The sequence below is a fragment of the Salvia splendens genome, chromosome 18 (genome assembly GCF_004379255.2).
Source record: "Salvia splendens isolate huo1 chromosome 18, SspV2, whole genome shotgun sequence".
Classification (NCBI taxonomy): domain Eukaryota; kingdom Viridiplantae; phylum Streptophyta; class Magnoliopsida; order Lamiales; family Lamiaceae; genus Salvia; species Salvia splendens.
Window position 1 is genome coordinate 2,283,090 of NC_056049.1, and position 15,713 is coordinate 2,298,802.

The 15,713-nt window shown below is 35.2% G+C and overlaps 3 protein-coding genes across 6 annotated transcripts; 1 reads left to right on the forward strand and 2 right to left on the reverse strand.

Moving 5' to 3' along the window:
- The first annotated feature begins 9,392 nt into the window (after positions 1-9,392).
- LOC121775871 (protein FAR-RED ELONGATED HYPOCOTYL 3-like) lies at positions 9,393-12,094 on the forward strand. Of its 3 annotated transcripts, none has more exons than XM_042172949.1 (3): positions 9,393-11,641; positions 11,722-11,772; positions 11,852-12,094. In XM_042172949.1, exons 1-3 carry the CDS (start codon positions 11,345-11,347, stop codon positions 11,924-11,926), a joined length of 423 nt encoding a protein of 140 aa, XP_042028883.1. In that variant the 5' UTR covers positions 9,393-11,344; the 3' UTR covers positions 11,927-12,094. All 3 variants share the same exon structure in this region; 1 of them encodes a protein (XP_042028883.1).
- A 113-nt stretch (positions 12,095-12,207) lies between these two features.
- Positions 12,208-13,419, reverse strand: LOC121775872 (50S ribosomal protein L7/L12-like). Of its 2 annotated transcripts, none has more exons than XM_042172950.1 (2): positions 13,283-13,419; positions 12,208-13,003 (listed from the first exon to the last, which is right to left on the reverse strand). In XM_042172950.1, the coding sequence occupies exon 2, from the start codon at positions 12,978-12,980 to the stop codon at positions 12,354-12,356; it is 627 nt and encodes a 208-aa protein (XP_042028884.1). In that variant the 5' UTR covers positions 12,981-13,003; positions 13,283-13,419; the 3' UTR covers positions 12,208-12,353. The 2 variants fall into 2 exon arrangements, with proteins under 2 accessions (XP_042028884.1, XP_042028885.1); XM_042172951.1 differs by having other exon boundaries at positions 12,208-12,981; positions 13,283-13,391.
- A 647-nt stretch (positions 13,420-14,066) lies between these two features.
- On the reverse strand, positions 14,067-15,634 carry LOC121775753 (50S ribosomal protein L7/L12-like). Its single transcript, XM_042172794.1, has 2 exons — positions 15,501-15,634; positions 14,067-15,020 (listed from the first exon to the last, which is right to left on the reverse strand). The coding sequence occupies exon 2, from the start codon at positions 14,958-14,960 to the stop codon at positions 14,346-14,348; it is 615 nt and encodes a 204-aa protein (XP_042028728.1). The 5' UTR covers positions 14,961-15,020; positions 15,501-15,634; the 3' UTR covers positions 14,067-14,345.
- Positions 15,635-15,713: the final 79 nt, after the last annotated feature.

Sequence of the window (15,713 nt, forward strand, 5' to 3'; positions counted from 1 at the left end):
TCATGAGTTATAATGAATTGAGAATAACTTTCTATAAGTAGAAATATCCATATTTTTATGAGACGGATATAAATAAAATGTGCATATATTTTTATGGAATGGATGGAGTAATATGTTGGCCTTATTAGTTAATTTGATATCTCTATTTTTTGAGTTGGGAGTTTGATTTAGAAATTGAATCGATGTCATCATTTTCTAGCACTAACTTTCCCGGGCGTGTCCTCAATTTTAGGTACATTGAAGTTTTGGATTTTGATGAATTTGTTTTCCACTCCATGAATCAAGTAATATTACATGTACTAATCTTAAGATACACTTGTATGATAATGATATATGTAACACAAATCTAAAAAGTAACACAAAAGTTTAATAATAGATGCTCCAAACCGTTGATTTCCATTTAGTTAATTAGTTTCATTGTTGCAAGCTAAAAAAAGTTTGCATTTTACCGGTTGAATTTACCGAAAGATTATGTATGGATGTATTATTGCTGATATATCCATGGGAAAAATGAATGGAAACCACCGGCCGACTGGATGATAAAGCGCAGCTCAATTGGTAAGACGTTTCTTCTTCATTTAGTAGATCGAGAGTTCTAGTTATTACATCAGGGATATATGTGAAATTATTATTGATTATCTTTTAAAAAATATAAGACTTGTAGGTGAGCTAATTTTTCTTTCATACCTTGTGTATATTGTCGCCTTTTTTTGTTTATTTTTTTTCTTTATTTCTACTTTCAATATGGTAGTATTATATAGTAATTGTAAACTAGATTGTCAAAGTTATGGATTGATTTGTACCTATGGTTGCCACAATAATCAACAATATGTCAATATGTTCCATGGTCACATTCTTACAACATGGGTCCATGAATTGATCCAATCAGTTAGACCTAGTTGTATTTATTTTGTGGAAAAAATGTGAAAAAAGGAGATAATTGTATTTCCATTTGCTACTTAGAACTATAATAATTTATCAAATTTGCAATAGATACTTGTATGTTGCAAACATTTCTACTATGAAATGCATGCTTAATTTCATCAGTGTGAGCTTAAAATATAGTACATGCTACTGATATTCAATTAGTAAAACTGAAAAAACGTTGGGGGTGGGAAAATTTCATTATTTATTAGTACTTATTTTATTTTTTATACTTTTATAAAACATATACTCCTCTTTGGCATTTGACCCCATCTCTCTGTGTATTGCATTGACATTGCAATGATGAACTGTAGCAAAGTGCAAGGTTTTTTCTGAATCTGCCGACAGCAAATGTTTTGTGTAAGATATTCAAAAATGTATTTTTTAATGAAAATGGGTATCCCAAAAGATATGAATGTGGTATGAATGTTTCCATAAAAGGTGAAAATGAATGGTGAATTTTTGTAAGTTCAAGAAGTTTATATCTTAAAATTAGTTACTCCTCATTTATGTGCGAAAGTGAAAGATCAGGTATCATTTACGTAGTTCACTCTAAAATAAAAAGGCATAATAACGTGGTAATAAAACTATACTCCTTTTTCACAAAAGCAAAAGCAGACAAAGTCCGTATACAACGAACTAACGAAGATAAGATACAATTAATTAATCTATTATGTAAAATCTAGTTGTAAAGAATCGGGTGACACGTCTCTAAAACATGAATTCCTCTATGGAAAATATAAGCATAATATGACAGACTATCAACACATAAAATTCTCTTCTTTAGACATAGCACCCTCTTTACAATAGACCGTCAATTGACAGAGACCACAGACTGTTTCATTATCATTGAAACTCCAACAGAACTATCATTTTTCCATCTCCAACTTTCGAATTCCCAACGTTTTTGCCTAGAGTCCATAAAATATGCAAACAAATCTTCTCTATAAGAATGAAACAAACTCAAATTTAGTAACAAAACCACATTTTTTATGATTAAATAAAAATTTCAAAAAATATTAAACTCGAACTCACAATTTTTGACTTTGTTGCTTTAAGTATTAACTATTCTACTCCTAGAACATTCTATATGGGAGTAATGTTTGACGAGATATGTGTAAGAAATGTAGGGCAAGGTAGTAGATTCTTTTACCTCTGGCAAGAAAAAGGAAAATGTTATTTGCAACCACTAATTTAGGACTTTTGTCGTTTCGAAATCTATAGTAATTTTGGGAAAAAACCATACCGACCAAGTTTATCTCGGGAGATGTCACCACATGGGCACATGCCATAAGAGTGTGTGTGTGTGTGTGTGTGTGTGTTTATGATTAGTCTTTGTTGACTATTTAGTCTACTACAATAAGTCCCATGAAGTTTTCCTCTCGAAAATGTAAACCTATTTTATTATTACCTTAATTCATCTCCAAATCAATTCAATGGACTCTTGTATTTTTGAGTTTAAGACCATTTTCAACAGTACCGTAAAATCTAAAATGCGGTAGAATATTACCTTTAACAATACGGCAAAACCAATCCCATTATAGGTTTTTGAAGAAAAAATACATATATTTAGATTTGATATACCAAAAACATTTTTTATAGTTTGAGTTATTGCATTCAAGTCCAAATCAATTCATATTTATCAAAATAAAAGAAGATAAAAGAAGTGAAGGAAGAGAAAAATCAAAATACACAGAAAAAAAAAACTTACGGAGAAGAAAGCAGAGAGCGGCGTGGAGAAGATGAATCTGTGAATTAACCTAATCTAATCTTATTAATATTTGATTTAGTTATTAAATAGTGGCTGGCCCCTAATAACTAACGGTACATATAAAATGTATGGAAACAATTATTTTACTAGTTAATTAAATACTATACGTATATTAATATATTCAAATAAAATATGCTATCAAATATAATAAACAATAGTTAAACTTTAATAATTAAAACAAATAGAAATTATAAAATAGAGAAACATAAGCCAAATACATAAAATAAAAACATAAGACTAATAATTAAAATTTTGTAATTTATCATTTAAATTTTCTAAATTTTGTAATTTATTATTTAATGAATAATAGATTTCATGTTTAGTTATATTAATTAATAAATCTTATATTATACTCCATCCGTCCCCGAATAAGAGTCGCTAATTTCCATTTTGGGCCGTCCCCCATTAAGAATCACTCTTCATTTTTACCATAAATGGTAGTAGGCCCCACATTCCACTAACTCACTCCACTCACATTTTATTATAAAACCAATATAAAAAAGTGGGTCCCACATTCCACTAACTTTTTCAACCAATTTTTCTCTACATTTCTTAAAACTCGTGCCCGGTCAAACAACGACTCCTATTAGGGGACGGAGGGAGTATTATTTTAAATTTAAGATATTGACAAAGTGCCATGGGGTTAGTGTGTAATTTAGATAAAATATATAGGTATGATTGAAAAGTGTAAAAAGTTAGTGGATGAGGAATATTACTTTTGAGTTTAGTGTAAATGGTTAGAGCAAAATCGATATTTAGTGTGACATTTATAATAAAATGAGTTTGAGTTTAGTGTAATGGTTGGAGATGCTCTAAGACATGAATTAGTTCTTGATTCATCTAACAAATATATCTTCAAATGTGAGAACAAGCATACATGTAATATATATACACGATAAGAAATGAAAAATATACTTATTTAAATAATAAAATTTGATATATTATAAGATTTGAAATATAATACTACTAAATCATGAAGTTCAAAATAATTGTCTCATTTATGTTAAAATACATCTTTGGTTAAGAAGAAAGTAAAACATGAAAAGAATAGAAAGAAAGTATATATGCTAATTAAACAATATCGTTTGGAGCATCACCAAATAAGCTGCGTCTTACACGTATGTGACAATTAGAAAAAAATAATATTTTGTGATTTAAAATCACGTAGTATTTATATATTGTAATACTCATCAGAATTTGATCAAATTTTGCGATTTAAATAGCTACTGTATTATCCATATAAGAAAATAAGTGAAACATGGAAAATAGCCGAATTTAGCATAATGAGGTCATATATATAACTAAGTACATTAAAGAAATGATCATTCATCTAATTCGACCTATAGCAAAATATTAAATCTTGCACAAATATCATCATGGATTCATGGCACTAATTAATTCACCAAAAATAGAAGGAAATTTCCAACCTAACTAGCACTTTAATAACTATATTGCTAAATTAAGCCGCCGCCACTCTTCTGCAGTGAGCCTCCTGCGGCGGCGCGGCGACGAATCTCGACGAGAATGCATAGAATTTATAGTAATCCTCGTCGAGAAAGTCGCCTGAGCCGCCCGAGTCAAAGTTGAGCGAATAACTCAGCGGATCGTAGTGGCATTGCAACGCCGGCTGCCGGCTCCGTTTCTTCAGCCTCTTCATCAATCTCGATAGGCCGCAGCAATTGCTCGATGATGACGTGGCAACGGAGGCGGTCTCGGAGCCTCCGCCGCCGGCGGAGGTGGTGGTTCTTGGCCGCCAAGGGAGTGGTAAATGGATCATTTTTTTTCTTGATGAATTATGTGTGTGAATGTGTGATGATAGTGTGTTTTTAGGGGTGTGATTGTGGGTATATATATAGGGGGGTGAGGGGGTAATTGGTGGTTTGAAATATTTAAATTTTTTTATTAATGTGAGTATAGTGTAGATGTGTGAATTAAATATTTGTGGATAGAGGTGTATTTATTGTGTTAGTGAAATGAATGGGAGTGGTAGGAATCTAGGGGGGGTGGAGATTTGGAGTGGGGACAAGTGGGAGTGTGTTATAGGGGAAGTTTGGATTAATTTAATGTGTGACAAAATAAATAAATAAATAGGTATGAGTACTATATTGCATATGGAATTGTAAGTGGATGGCACATGGTTTAGGGTGAGATTAGTGACTTGTTTAGGCGTCATTGACGAGGATGGTGAGGCAAATTCTCACCACACCACCAGCCTTTAAATGCTAGGTGATTTGTGATTTTACATTATAAAAATGGTCAGACTTCCATCACGTGGGTAGGCAAGAGAAGAGATAAAATTCATCATCGACTTGGGCCCGCTCTGATACCATATTAGAAATGGGTCACTCACCTCTTAAAAGGCCTCATAAGGGGGAGGGTTATCCACACTTATATAGGTGAGCTAGGATCGTTACCAAGTCGACGTAGGACAAGAATTATGAATTTTAACAGTTTTGCTGGTTTAAATCGTGAAAAAGGGATTAATGTTATTTAACTGATGTGAGAAAACAAAAGAAAGTAATTAAATTAGATGATCATGCAATGTATCATGCATTTGTTGATTGCTATTATATTGATGTCCTTCATAAATTAGATAATCATACAATATACTATCTTGCATTAGATCATTGCTATAATATTGATGTCCTCCTTCAATCTTAACTTGTGATCGGATTGGAATAGTCATTTATTAAACTAGATCTCTTAAATGTTTTAGTCTTGCCGGATTAATCCTTTAAAAATCATTAATTTTGTATGTTGATTTGAATTGTTCTTTAAGTTCTACTCAAGTAACAATATAGTTTACTTGACATTATGTATCTACTATTATTGCATTTTAAAGTAAGTTTAAATGTATGAGATATAGAATCTTTTGACCTATCACGCCTAATTAAGTCTAATAAAATTATTTAATAAGAACTTTTCCCAATCAATTAGTCACGAGTTAAAGAGATGTCTAGCAATAGAATGTTGTTAAAAACTTAATTAAATTTGTCATTTCTAATTTGGTCTTTTTTCCTAGTTAAATAAGTTGGTCAAATATGCTAAATTCTTATTCGCAGACAGTAGCATATGCAACGGCTACTCAAAGCTAATAGAGGGTTTCATAACTGATTTGTTAATACAATTTTTAATTTGTTATAGTACAAAGATTCCAACTAAACTTTGATTTAATCGAATTAAATATATACTCTATTTTGAAAATGTTCCCTTTTACTTTACATACAACAAATTAAGTTGTCATGAAATCAAGACGATGATTTTTTTTCTCTGACATTACGAAGACCGAATAATTTATTAAATATTTCCACAAATTAAAACATCTTAAATTTCGAAATTGCAAAGTTCGAAAATCGAAGGAAATGATTAGAACAAGTGGTCAAGCTGGGATTATTACATTAATTATTGTTGATTGTCAGATTATTTGATTATAATGCGACATTAATTTGACTATGAGGTGACGCAGATCTTGCCAGTCTTAGCTACATATATTTTTTTTCAAATTATTTTCAAGATTCTCAATATTTAAATATTAATCTCCTAACAAATCACACTAGTCATGATGAGATAGATCAATCATAGGGTCCTTAATTATAAAGTTGAAAGCGTATATATTTAATTTTTATTTTCTGTTTAAAGCTGCACTTTATGTAGATCTCATCGTAATTAAATTAATGTTTACCCCATAATCACTTTTTCAGTTAGGAGCTCAAAATGATGGTTATTACTTTTCTAATTTCCATGTTCACACTTGACATCTTAAAATCAAAAGAAATTTGAAATTTTTAATATTTAAATTTAGGATTCTCCTATAAAAATAATGAAAATTACCAATTTGGTCAAATTCTAATTTATTCTATGTATTCTAAAATTTGTATGACAAATCATGAAGTTTTAAATTCAGAATTATTCCACGATAATTTGTTCTAGACATATGCGATGTTAAAAGTTTTAATAAACACAATTTATCATCAAAATATAAAAGTATCAAAGTTTGTGTTTTCTTTTGGTGGGGGTGGGGTGGGGTGGGGGTGCTTGTCACATGGTATACTGACCCTTCCACAGAAGGGTCTACAATAAGGCAATTTGAAATTATTTATTTCGATTTCTTTTTAAGTTTATCCAATACTATATTATATAGTATTTTGTAATATGAAGATATGGAATGTGACATATTTTGACTGCAATAAAACCATCACAACCACCACTATTTCCTATTATAATACAGCCACATGAATTTATTACTGGTTCCAGAGTTGACCAGACCACCAAACATTATGCTATGCTTTTGCTCATATATTCTGCTACCACAATTATCAAAATCTTTTTTTATCATATCAAATCTATATCAATAAATTCTGCTTCACCCTTCAAAATAATTCAAATATTCTTACTGGCTGGATATTTGAATTATTCAGTGATGAAAGAAGAAAATACTATAGTCATCTGACATGTTTTGTGAGCATAAAATTTTCTAGAAATGTGTGATTTGGTGGAGTATATTTGATTGAATTAAATGAGACTGTGATTTAAGCTGTTTTTTTATTAATTTAGTGTGGGTGTAACAGAACTATACTATAGTATTAACTTTTACATTATTGTACTATTTTGTTCCTACTATTTGATCACGTGTTTCAACGTGCTATCAGATTTACTTAAATGGAAAAGTGTGAATCTAAAGTTGAATCATCAAGCATTTTCATGTTAGACCTTTTTTCCTTTAATGAAAGCATGATTTGTACTTATATATATAATCTAATGTGGCTAGACTAATGTTTGGTTGATTAGTTTGAGAGTCTACCATGCGGATCATATTGCATGTCAAAGAGGAGAAGTCGGTAGTCTTAAAAGACTAGTGTGTCAAAAGAGATAATTCATTTGGTCTAAAACCTTACAACACACCATTTATTTTACACAATTGATATGACTATATGAGACATTAGAGTCTATATTAATTGACTCATCACATTGTCAATGTTCTCATTGGTCACAACAAGTTCCTTTGCCAGGGCATCACTCCGAGTTGCTCATTGGTCTCAGCCATGCTGGTCATGATTGGTTCTTTTTCCAGGCCACTACTTCAAGTGACTCTCAAACATCCACATTGGTCATGATTGGTTATTTTTCCAGACCACTACTCTGAGTCGTAGGACTCTTAATGAAAGCAAACATGAGAAATTAAACATGAGAGTTTATCCCAAAAACTATTTTGTCTATATACCACACATCAATTATCTTGCACAATCGATATATGACATTAGAATCCATATCATATCATGATTTTTTATGTGTGTTTCTTTTCATTTCGATCTACCAGAAGATTTCTTATCAACAACGAACATTTTTATTTCTTGAGGTTTGGAAATATGATGGAAACTCTAAGCGTTCATCACATATAACGATTACAATTTATTTTACCCAATCCATCCATTCTTGCAAAATGAAACTTCGCATTGAACATAGTATATAAATTATAAAGCATTATTCTCGTATATATATACTCCCTCCGTCCCTGAAATTTTGTCACATTTCATTTTCTACACTCGTTTTGAAAAAATGATAATAAATAGTTCAAGTGGAGAGAGGGTAAAGTAAGAGAGAGAACAATGTAGATAAGACTCTCATTTACGTTATTATCTCTCTTAATTTATCATCTCTCCACTTTAACTATTTATTATCTTTTTTTCTAAAACGAATGCAGAAAATGAAATGTAACAAAATTTTAAGGACGAGGGAGTATAATATAGGAAATTTGCATGAATGAATTTGCAATGTGACGTGACGTGTGTTTCTTCTATTGAAAAACACCATGACCATAATTTAGGGCTGAAATTGAGGATCAAAATTCGAGAAGAAAGAGATGAATGTTGATAGACAAGCAATGGATTCATGAACCTAGTACTATTACCAATCCACCAAACCAAGTAACCAACCATTGTTGCTCGTTTATTGTGATTGGTCCATTTATCTAAGTATTAATTTTTCTAATTGCTTCTTAAAATATTTGCCAAGCGTGCAATTTCCTTACAATCAATCGCCTCGTGTATTAAGCAATTAAAGTTATTCTCTTGCATTAACTTCTAAAAATTTACATTTTTGTATTGATCAGATACATTCACAAATGGAGGATAGGGTTACGCTGGATCGCCGTAATTATTTTAACAAATCCAAACTTGTTAAACTATTGATTCAGGTTTATCCATTTCATTTAGCGATACAAATAGTCCAATTATTTTACGATTTAATGAAATTCTTAAATTTCTAATCCAAGCTTGTAGTCGTTTTTTTTGTTCAATAATATTCGAATTTGTCATCATAACTCCTGTTTTTATTGCAAATTGTATTTTGTTCAATATTGTATGAATTGTTTCTTCCACGAATTATTAAATGAAAATTTATAGACATTTTCCCTTTTTTAAAGTTATTCATTTTACGCTCAAATTTATTTTGTTACCATGAATTAGGTTAAGATAAAAAAAATATAGAATAGGATATATGAGCATCTGGACCCACCAATTCCTCAAAATAGTTGCATATATATTAATCAGAATTCACATATATCCAACATTGAAAAAAATAATTACTACTAATAAACTTAGTATTTTTATTTTATTATGGGCTTATGGGCCCTTTGCTATGGAGAAAATAAAATGATTCAGCTTTACTGATACTCCATGTGAATTGGGCTGGCCCACAATATCCAATCCAAAAACAGAGCCGCGAGTAGAGGTGCGAGTACGATAAACGAAATCCCATTGCCCTAATCAGAGAATTCCTACTCTCAATTCCGTCATCGCCCCCAATTCCGAATTCTGCTACGATCTCACTCCTAACTGATCTTCATCTTCAGCAACAGCAGATATCTCTCTCTATCTCTGTGCATACACATTTCTGTGTTTCCACAAATTCTCTGTTTGTTTTTTCCAGCTCGCAGATTACGCGCAGTCTGTGTTTTCTATGTGAAAAAAGCACCAGCTCTCTCTCTCTCTCTACAATTCATTGTAAAAGAAGGAGAATTGAAACCTCCTACCTCAATGAGACTTGATCTTCATCGTCAATCAACTGGAGATAAAGCAGCTGATTCCGCTCCAATCACCATTGACTGCGAAACTAGCAATCGCGATTTCGAGTCCAAAGAGGAGGCGTTCACCTTCTACAAAGAGCACGCAGTAGCCGTTGGATTCTCCGCCATCATAAAGGCCATCCGTCGATCGAGAATCTCCGGAAAATTCATCGATGCGAAGTTCGTCTGCACTCGCTATGGCGCCAAGCCAGAACCTACTGAGAATCCAGAAATCGCAGGAAATGCTAAAGCGAAGAAGAAACGAGGGCGCATTAACCGATCGTGGTCGAAAACGGATTGCAAAGCTTGTATGCACGTGAAGAGGAGGCAGGATGGGAGGTGGATCGTGAGCAATTTCGTGAAGGAGCATAATCACGATCTCATTATCGATGATTCCGGTTTGAGAAATGTGAGGAAGAAGAAGATGTGTGTGAGCTCGGGCCGAGGTGAGAGCTTTTCAGGCGACGCGCAGGTGTTGCTCGAGTATTTCTCGTCTATACAAGACGAGAATCCCTACTTTTTTTACGCGATCGATCTGAGCAAAGAGCAGCTTTTGAGGAATGTGTTTTGGGCTGATGCAAAAGGGAGGATTGATTATTCTAATTTTGGAGATGTGGTGTTGTTTGACACAATGTATAAGAGGAATGAGTCTTAAGTTGCCATTTGTACCTTTCATTGGGATGAACAATCACTTCGAGTTCTCGTTGCTTGGTTGAGGTTCGTTGCAGACGAGAGCAAATCATCGTATGCGTGGCTGCTTCGCGCCTGGCTGAGATCAGTGCGTCCACCTAAGGTGATCCTGACCGATCAGGACACCGTGCTGAAGGAGGCCGTGGCTGAGGTTCTTCCCGCCTCTCGACATTGCTTTGCTCTGTAGCACGTGTTGAGTAAGATCCCGGAGAAGCTAGGTTACGCGATGAGGCAGCACGAGGAGTTTGTGGAGAAGTTTCATAAGTGCATTCTCAAGTCTCAGACTGAGGAACAGTTTGAGAAACGGTGGTGGAAATTGGTCGATAGGTTCGAGCTGAGGAGCGATAAGTGGATTGAGTCGTTGCACGATGACAGTGCGTTTTTGGCAGGGCTGTCGTCTCCTAAGCGTTTGGAGAGCGTTGTTTCTGTCCTAGACAGAAGCTTGCTGCGTAAGACGAGTGTGAAGGAGTTTCTGCAACAGTATAAGATGACGTTAGATGAGAGATACGAGGAGGAAGCAAGGGCGGATGTCGATAGCTGGCAGAGGGAGCCGGGATTGAAGTCCCCGTCTCCTTATGGGAAACAAATGGCTCAGATATACACTCATGCTGTGTTCAAGAAGTTCCAAGCCGAGGTCTTGGGGGTGGTTGCCTGTCACCCGAAGGTGGAAGGCAGAGACGAGGATGCAACGACTGCGTTCAAAGTCCATGACTTTGAGGGAAACCAGGTTTATCGAGTCACGTGGAACGAAGAGACAGAAGATGCATCTTGTGGGTGCCGGATGTTTGAGTACACCGGTTTCCTTTGAAGACATGTGATGATTGTTCTTCAAATTTGCGGTGTGAATAGCATACCGGCCAAATATATCTTGCAGCGGTGGACAAAGAACGCGAAGAATGGAGAGGGAGCGAGACAAGGCGATGGATTGGAGTCCGAGGGATGAACGTTGCAGCGATTTGTACCAGCGTGCTTGTAAACTTGGCGATGTAGCTTCGTGGTGGTGCCAAGAGACCTACAGAGTTGCTTTTGCTGCAGTAGAAGATGCTGTTAGAAAGTGTGAGAACATTAACACTTCAGTCGAAACAGTGTCGCTGTCGCCCCCCAGTTCGCCATCAAACTATGCTCTTCAAGAGTCTGGAGGAATTATTAAGGGCAAGACCAAAACAAAGGAAATTACCTCAGGGAAAGAAAAGGTGAATCTCTCTCTCTCTCGATATATATATAATATATGTATGCATAACTAACTAACTAACTAACTAACTGCTTATTGCAGGTGCATTTGGAGCAGGAGACAACAACTACTGGATTGCAATGGGACCAAATGGTATGCTTGCTTGTCTTAGTTTGATTAGGTTACAAATAGGTCTAAGTAAAACAAATTATAACCAACTTGTATGTTGCAGGGATATTTGAATTTTCGAGCATCAACACTCGATTGTTGCTACAGACCACAGCAAACCGAACGAGGGATGGTGTGAACTCCCGAGCACTACGTCTCGTTGACTTGATAACTATAGGACAGCTAAACTTGAGAGCTCTAACCTATGATGTGCAGCTATTTTGGGCTAATGTTATGTACAGTTGATGAACAAGATCACCTTTGTAATACAAAGTTCAAATGGCAAAATCTCTGTCTCTCTTTCTCATCACTAAGCTCAAAAACTGCATCAAATCCCATAAGAAATGTATTAAAGCTGAATTTATGCATTGTTCAAAACTTTCACAAATCACAAATCAAGGCAGGAATTCCCCATCAATAGGTAAAGAAAAACCAACTCTAAAATTTTTTATTCCGAAGCAAATTGAAGCAGAATTTATGCATTGTTCAAAACTTAACAAATCATAAATCAAGGCAGGAATTCTTACGTACTCCATTAAAGATTCTCATAAAGGTGAAAAAAAAGCTCATACCATAATGACTTTCGCCCCGAGAGCTTTCATCTTCTCAACGATCTTCTCCGCCTCCTCCTTCAAGAGCCCCTTTTTAAGAACAGCAGGCGTCTTCTCCACCAAATCCTTGGCCTCTTTCAGCCCGAGGTCCATAAAAGTCCAGAGCTCTTTGATTATCTTAAGCTTCGACGCTACTTCATAGGACTCCATCTTCACCTCAAAAGTCGACTTCTCAGCCATATTCTCTCCCTTCCCCGCTGCTGCTTCTGCCGCAGCCTCCGCGTCAGCACTTTGGATTCGGGCCATGATCTCGAACCTCTCCTTCATCGTCAGCTTCTTCATCATTGTGAAGCAGAATTTCTCCATCATTATGGTGGAGAGCTGGTTGTACTCAGCGAGCGTGAGTCCGCACACTTGATCGACGAGCCCCCAAACCCTAGTGGTCGGAGGGGCACGGTGGTCTGTGGGATTAAACGATGCGGGGTCATAATCAGCAGGGAGCATTCGTTGGTCGAATTCCACGAATTCATCTTCGTTTTCGCCTTGAGACGTTGCTGTTTGAGTGAAATGTCTATTTGTCGTTGACCTAATTGCCCTAACACAAGGAGGCCGTACATGCCTCAATTTCGAAATCAAACTCATTCTGCAACTTGAGAGCAAAAGCCCTAGAATAAGAAATTCAGATGATTTAAAGTTTTAGGGAAAGTGATTAGATCAATCGATTAGTATAAAAATATAAACAAAGTTCACTCAATTTCTGATATTTATCAACATTCCGAAGAAACTATCACTGCAAAATCGGCTAAATTGAGGGGAAAGGGGAATTTTCACGCAGTCATATGGCATTTCCAGCCATCAAATTCGACGAGATAAGAGTTCCAGATAACTACAACATCTAACAAGATCTGATATAATTCAGGAGACAAACGAGATAGAATCCGTACCTGAAAGAGAGAGAGCGCTCTGAACTCTGAAGGGGTTTAAGGTGAAAGGGTTTATCCGATTGAAGGGTTTTAGCCTTTTAGGTTGCTTGGGGATTGGGATCTCTCTAACAAATAATGTGCCTTAATTACTAGTAAAATCACAAATAGAAAGTCTATTTATGGTTTGTCACGTACTACTATTCAGTAAAACTAAATACTAGTACAAATAAATTACGAATTTTAAATAAATAGCTTTAAATTTGGGGGAAATTGAAGTTTAGTTGAAAGACGAAAAAGTCTACATGAAGTGGTGGTCGAGCAACAATATGGATGGAACTACTTGTAGGTTACATAGTGATAGAGATGAACGAGAGTGTGTGTGTGAGTTAGTCAAGCGTCAGAGAAGTTAATAATACATGAGGCCATATGTCTCAGATTCGGGTGCTCCGTGACGTGTTACGATCTTTAAATTTATGTTCGTTTAACCATAAAAAAAGAAAAAGAAAAAGAAAAAAAGAGATGAACGAGTGAGATAGTGGAGAGATAATTTATTTTATTTTATTTAAAAAAATCATTTCTTAGACTCAAAACGAGGTCGTTTATCGTATTAATATGAGTACATACCATTATTCATCCACATTAGTAAGAGTTTAGGTTTTTTTCTTATTTGGTGCGAAACCATGATGTAGGTACCGAGACAGGGGACTTGTTTTCAAATGCCTGACAAAAAAGATTGTGGGACAATTGTAAACTTTTTAAAGCTAGTGATTTGTCATTCAAATTTTGAAATATACGGAGCAAATCATAATTTAACCAAGCTTCTCGATATTACATCTAGTTTCAATTCAAATTATCAAAGAAATCCTAAGAATACAAAGAGTATATAAGGATCTCTCTAGTTTCATTCCGAAATCACAACTAAAACAACATTCCAATGCAAGAACATCTATTTGGGCATGAAACCGCCATTGTTATTACCAAATCAAAATCAAACAATGGAAATGCATTGTTTTTCTCAATATCCCAATAACTGGATTTGGAGAAAGTGTCTCAAGAGCAAAACAAGACCACCACAGCAAAAAGATCATTCCATGACAACTTTTGCCCCAACTGCTTTCATCTTCTCAATAATTTGCTCTGCTTCTTGCTTCGAGACTCCCTTCTTAAGCACAGCCGGTGCCTTCTCGACCAACTCCTTCGCCTCCTTCAGCCCCAAGTCTGTAAAGCTCCGTATCTCCTTGATCACCTTCAGCTTCGAAGCTGCATCAAAAGACTCAATCTTCAGCTCAAAGGCTGTCTTTTCAGGCTTCTTGTCTTCCTTCGCAGCTGCTGCTGACTTAGGTGCCCCTCCAGCAACCCCACCAGCGCCCGGTTTCATGACCCCAACGACTACATCCTCCTTCATCGACAACCTCCTCCTCATGATGAGAGAGAGCTCTGCAGCTTCAGCGAGGGTGAGTCCAGCCATTTCATCAACGAGCCTCCAGACCCTAGCGGATGGAGGACTCCGGTGCTCTGTGGGGTCAAAATTCGAAGGGTCGTAATCAGTTGGAAGCCTTCTTTGGTCTATCATCTCTTCTTCGTCATCGTCATTCTCGGCCTTTGCAGCTTGAGCAAAGTGTCGGGTTACAGGAGAGTATATATGTTTACCCAAAGATCGATTGCATAAATGGTGACTGGCTCTCACAAGCAAACTCATTTCCAACTCTCCAAATTGTAAATTGATTGAATTTCAATTCACCTATTTGTCATTTAGAGTCTGAAAAGGGGGAAATGCCACAAATAAGCAAAGATCTCGAGAAATTAGATGAGCAAAAACATCCAAATGTAGAGCAAATTACAATCGGCAAAAGATTTTAATTATAATAAGCTAATCAAAAGCAAAAATCAGCAAATTCACGGAGATTGGAAGCTAAATAAAATCCTTTTTTCGCAGAAAAAGCGATAGGATCCAAAACCTCAACCTAAAATGCATATGAATTAAAAATTCACCATCTTCGAAACAGCTAATTCCTGGTAAACATGAAACTAAGGGGCGTGGAATTAATTGAATAATCATAGTCCATTTCAATCCAGTGCTAGACCGATGAAAAAAAAATTCACGAATTGAGTCAAATCATAAGTAGCCAAGGATTAAAACTAATCCATGAATGCTTTCATCAGTCGCTGAATCTTACGAATGCGCGATACATAAACAGCGCATGAGTAGAGATTGAGAGGAGAGAGATGGAGTTCGTACCTTGGCTAGAGAGAGAAAGAGAGAGCAATGAAGTTGAGCCCTAATTGAGGGTTTTTCAGTGTATGGTTTTCGCAAGTGAAACCTGAAACTGAAATTAGAAACTACGGTAGTACTTTATTTTTTCTAAAAAAAAGAAATTACTAAAGTAAAGATAATAAAATATAAAATGTACTGTAATTAATTATTTAGAAATGACTTAATTATGGTGAAATA

Coding starts and splice junctions, on each gene's coding strand:
- LOC121775871 (XM_042172949.1), top strand. CDS start 11,345: ATGGAGAGGGAGCGAGACAAGGCGATGGATTGGAGTCCGAGGGATGAA. Junction 11,642..11,721: donor TTACCTCAGGGAAAGAAAAG/GTGAATCTCTCT, acceptor TGCTTATTGCAG/GTGCATTTGGAGCAGGAGAC. Junction 11,773..11,851: donor GATTGCAATGGGACCAAATG/GTATGCTTGCTT, acceptor TGTATGTTGCAG/GGATATTTGAATTTTCGAGC.
- LOC121775872 (XM_042172950.1), bottom strand. CDS start 12,980: ATGAGTTTGATTTCGAAATTGAGGCATGTACGGCCTCCTTGTGTTAGG.
- LOC121775753 (XM_042172794.1), bottom strand. CDS start 14,960: ATGAGTTTGCTTGTGAGAGCCAGTCACCATTTATGCAATCGATCTTTG.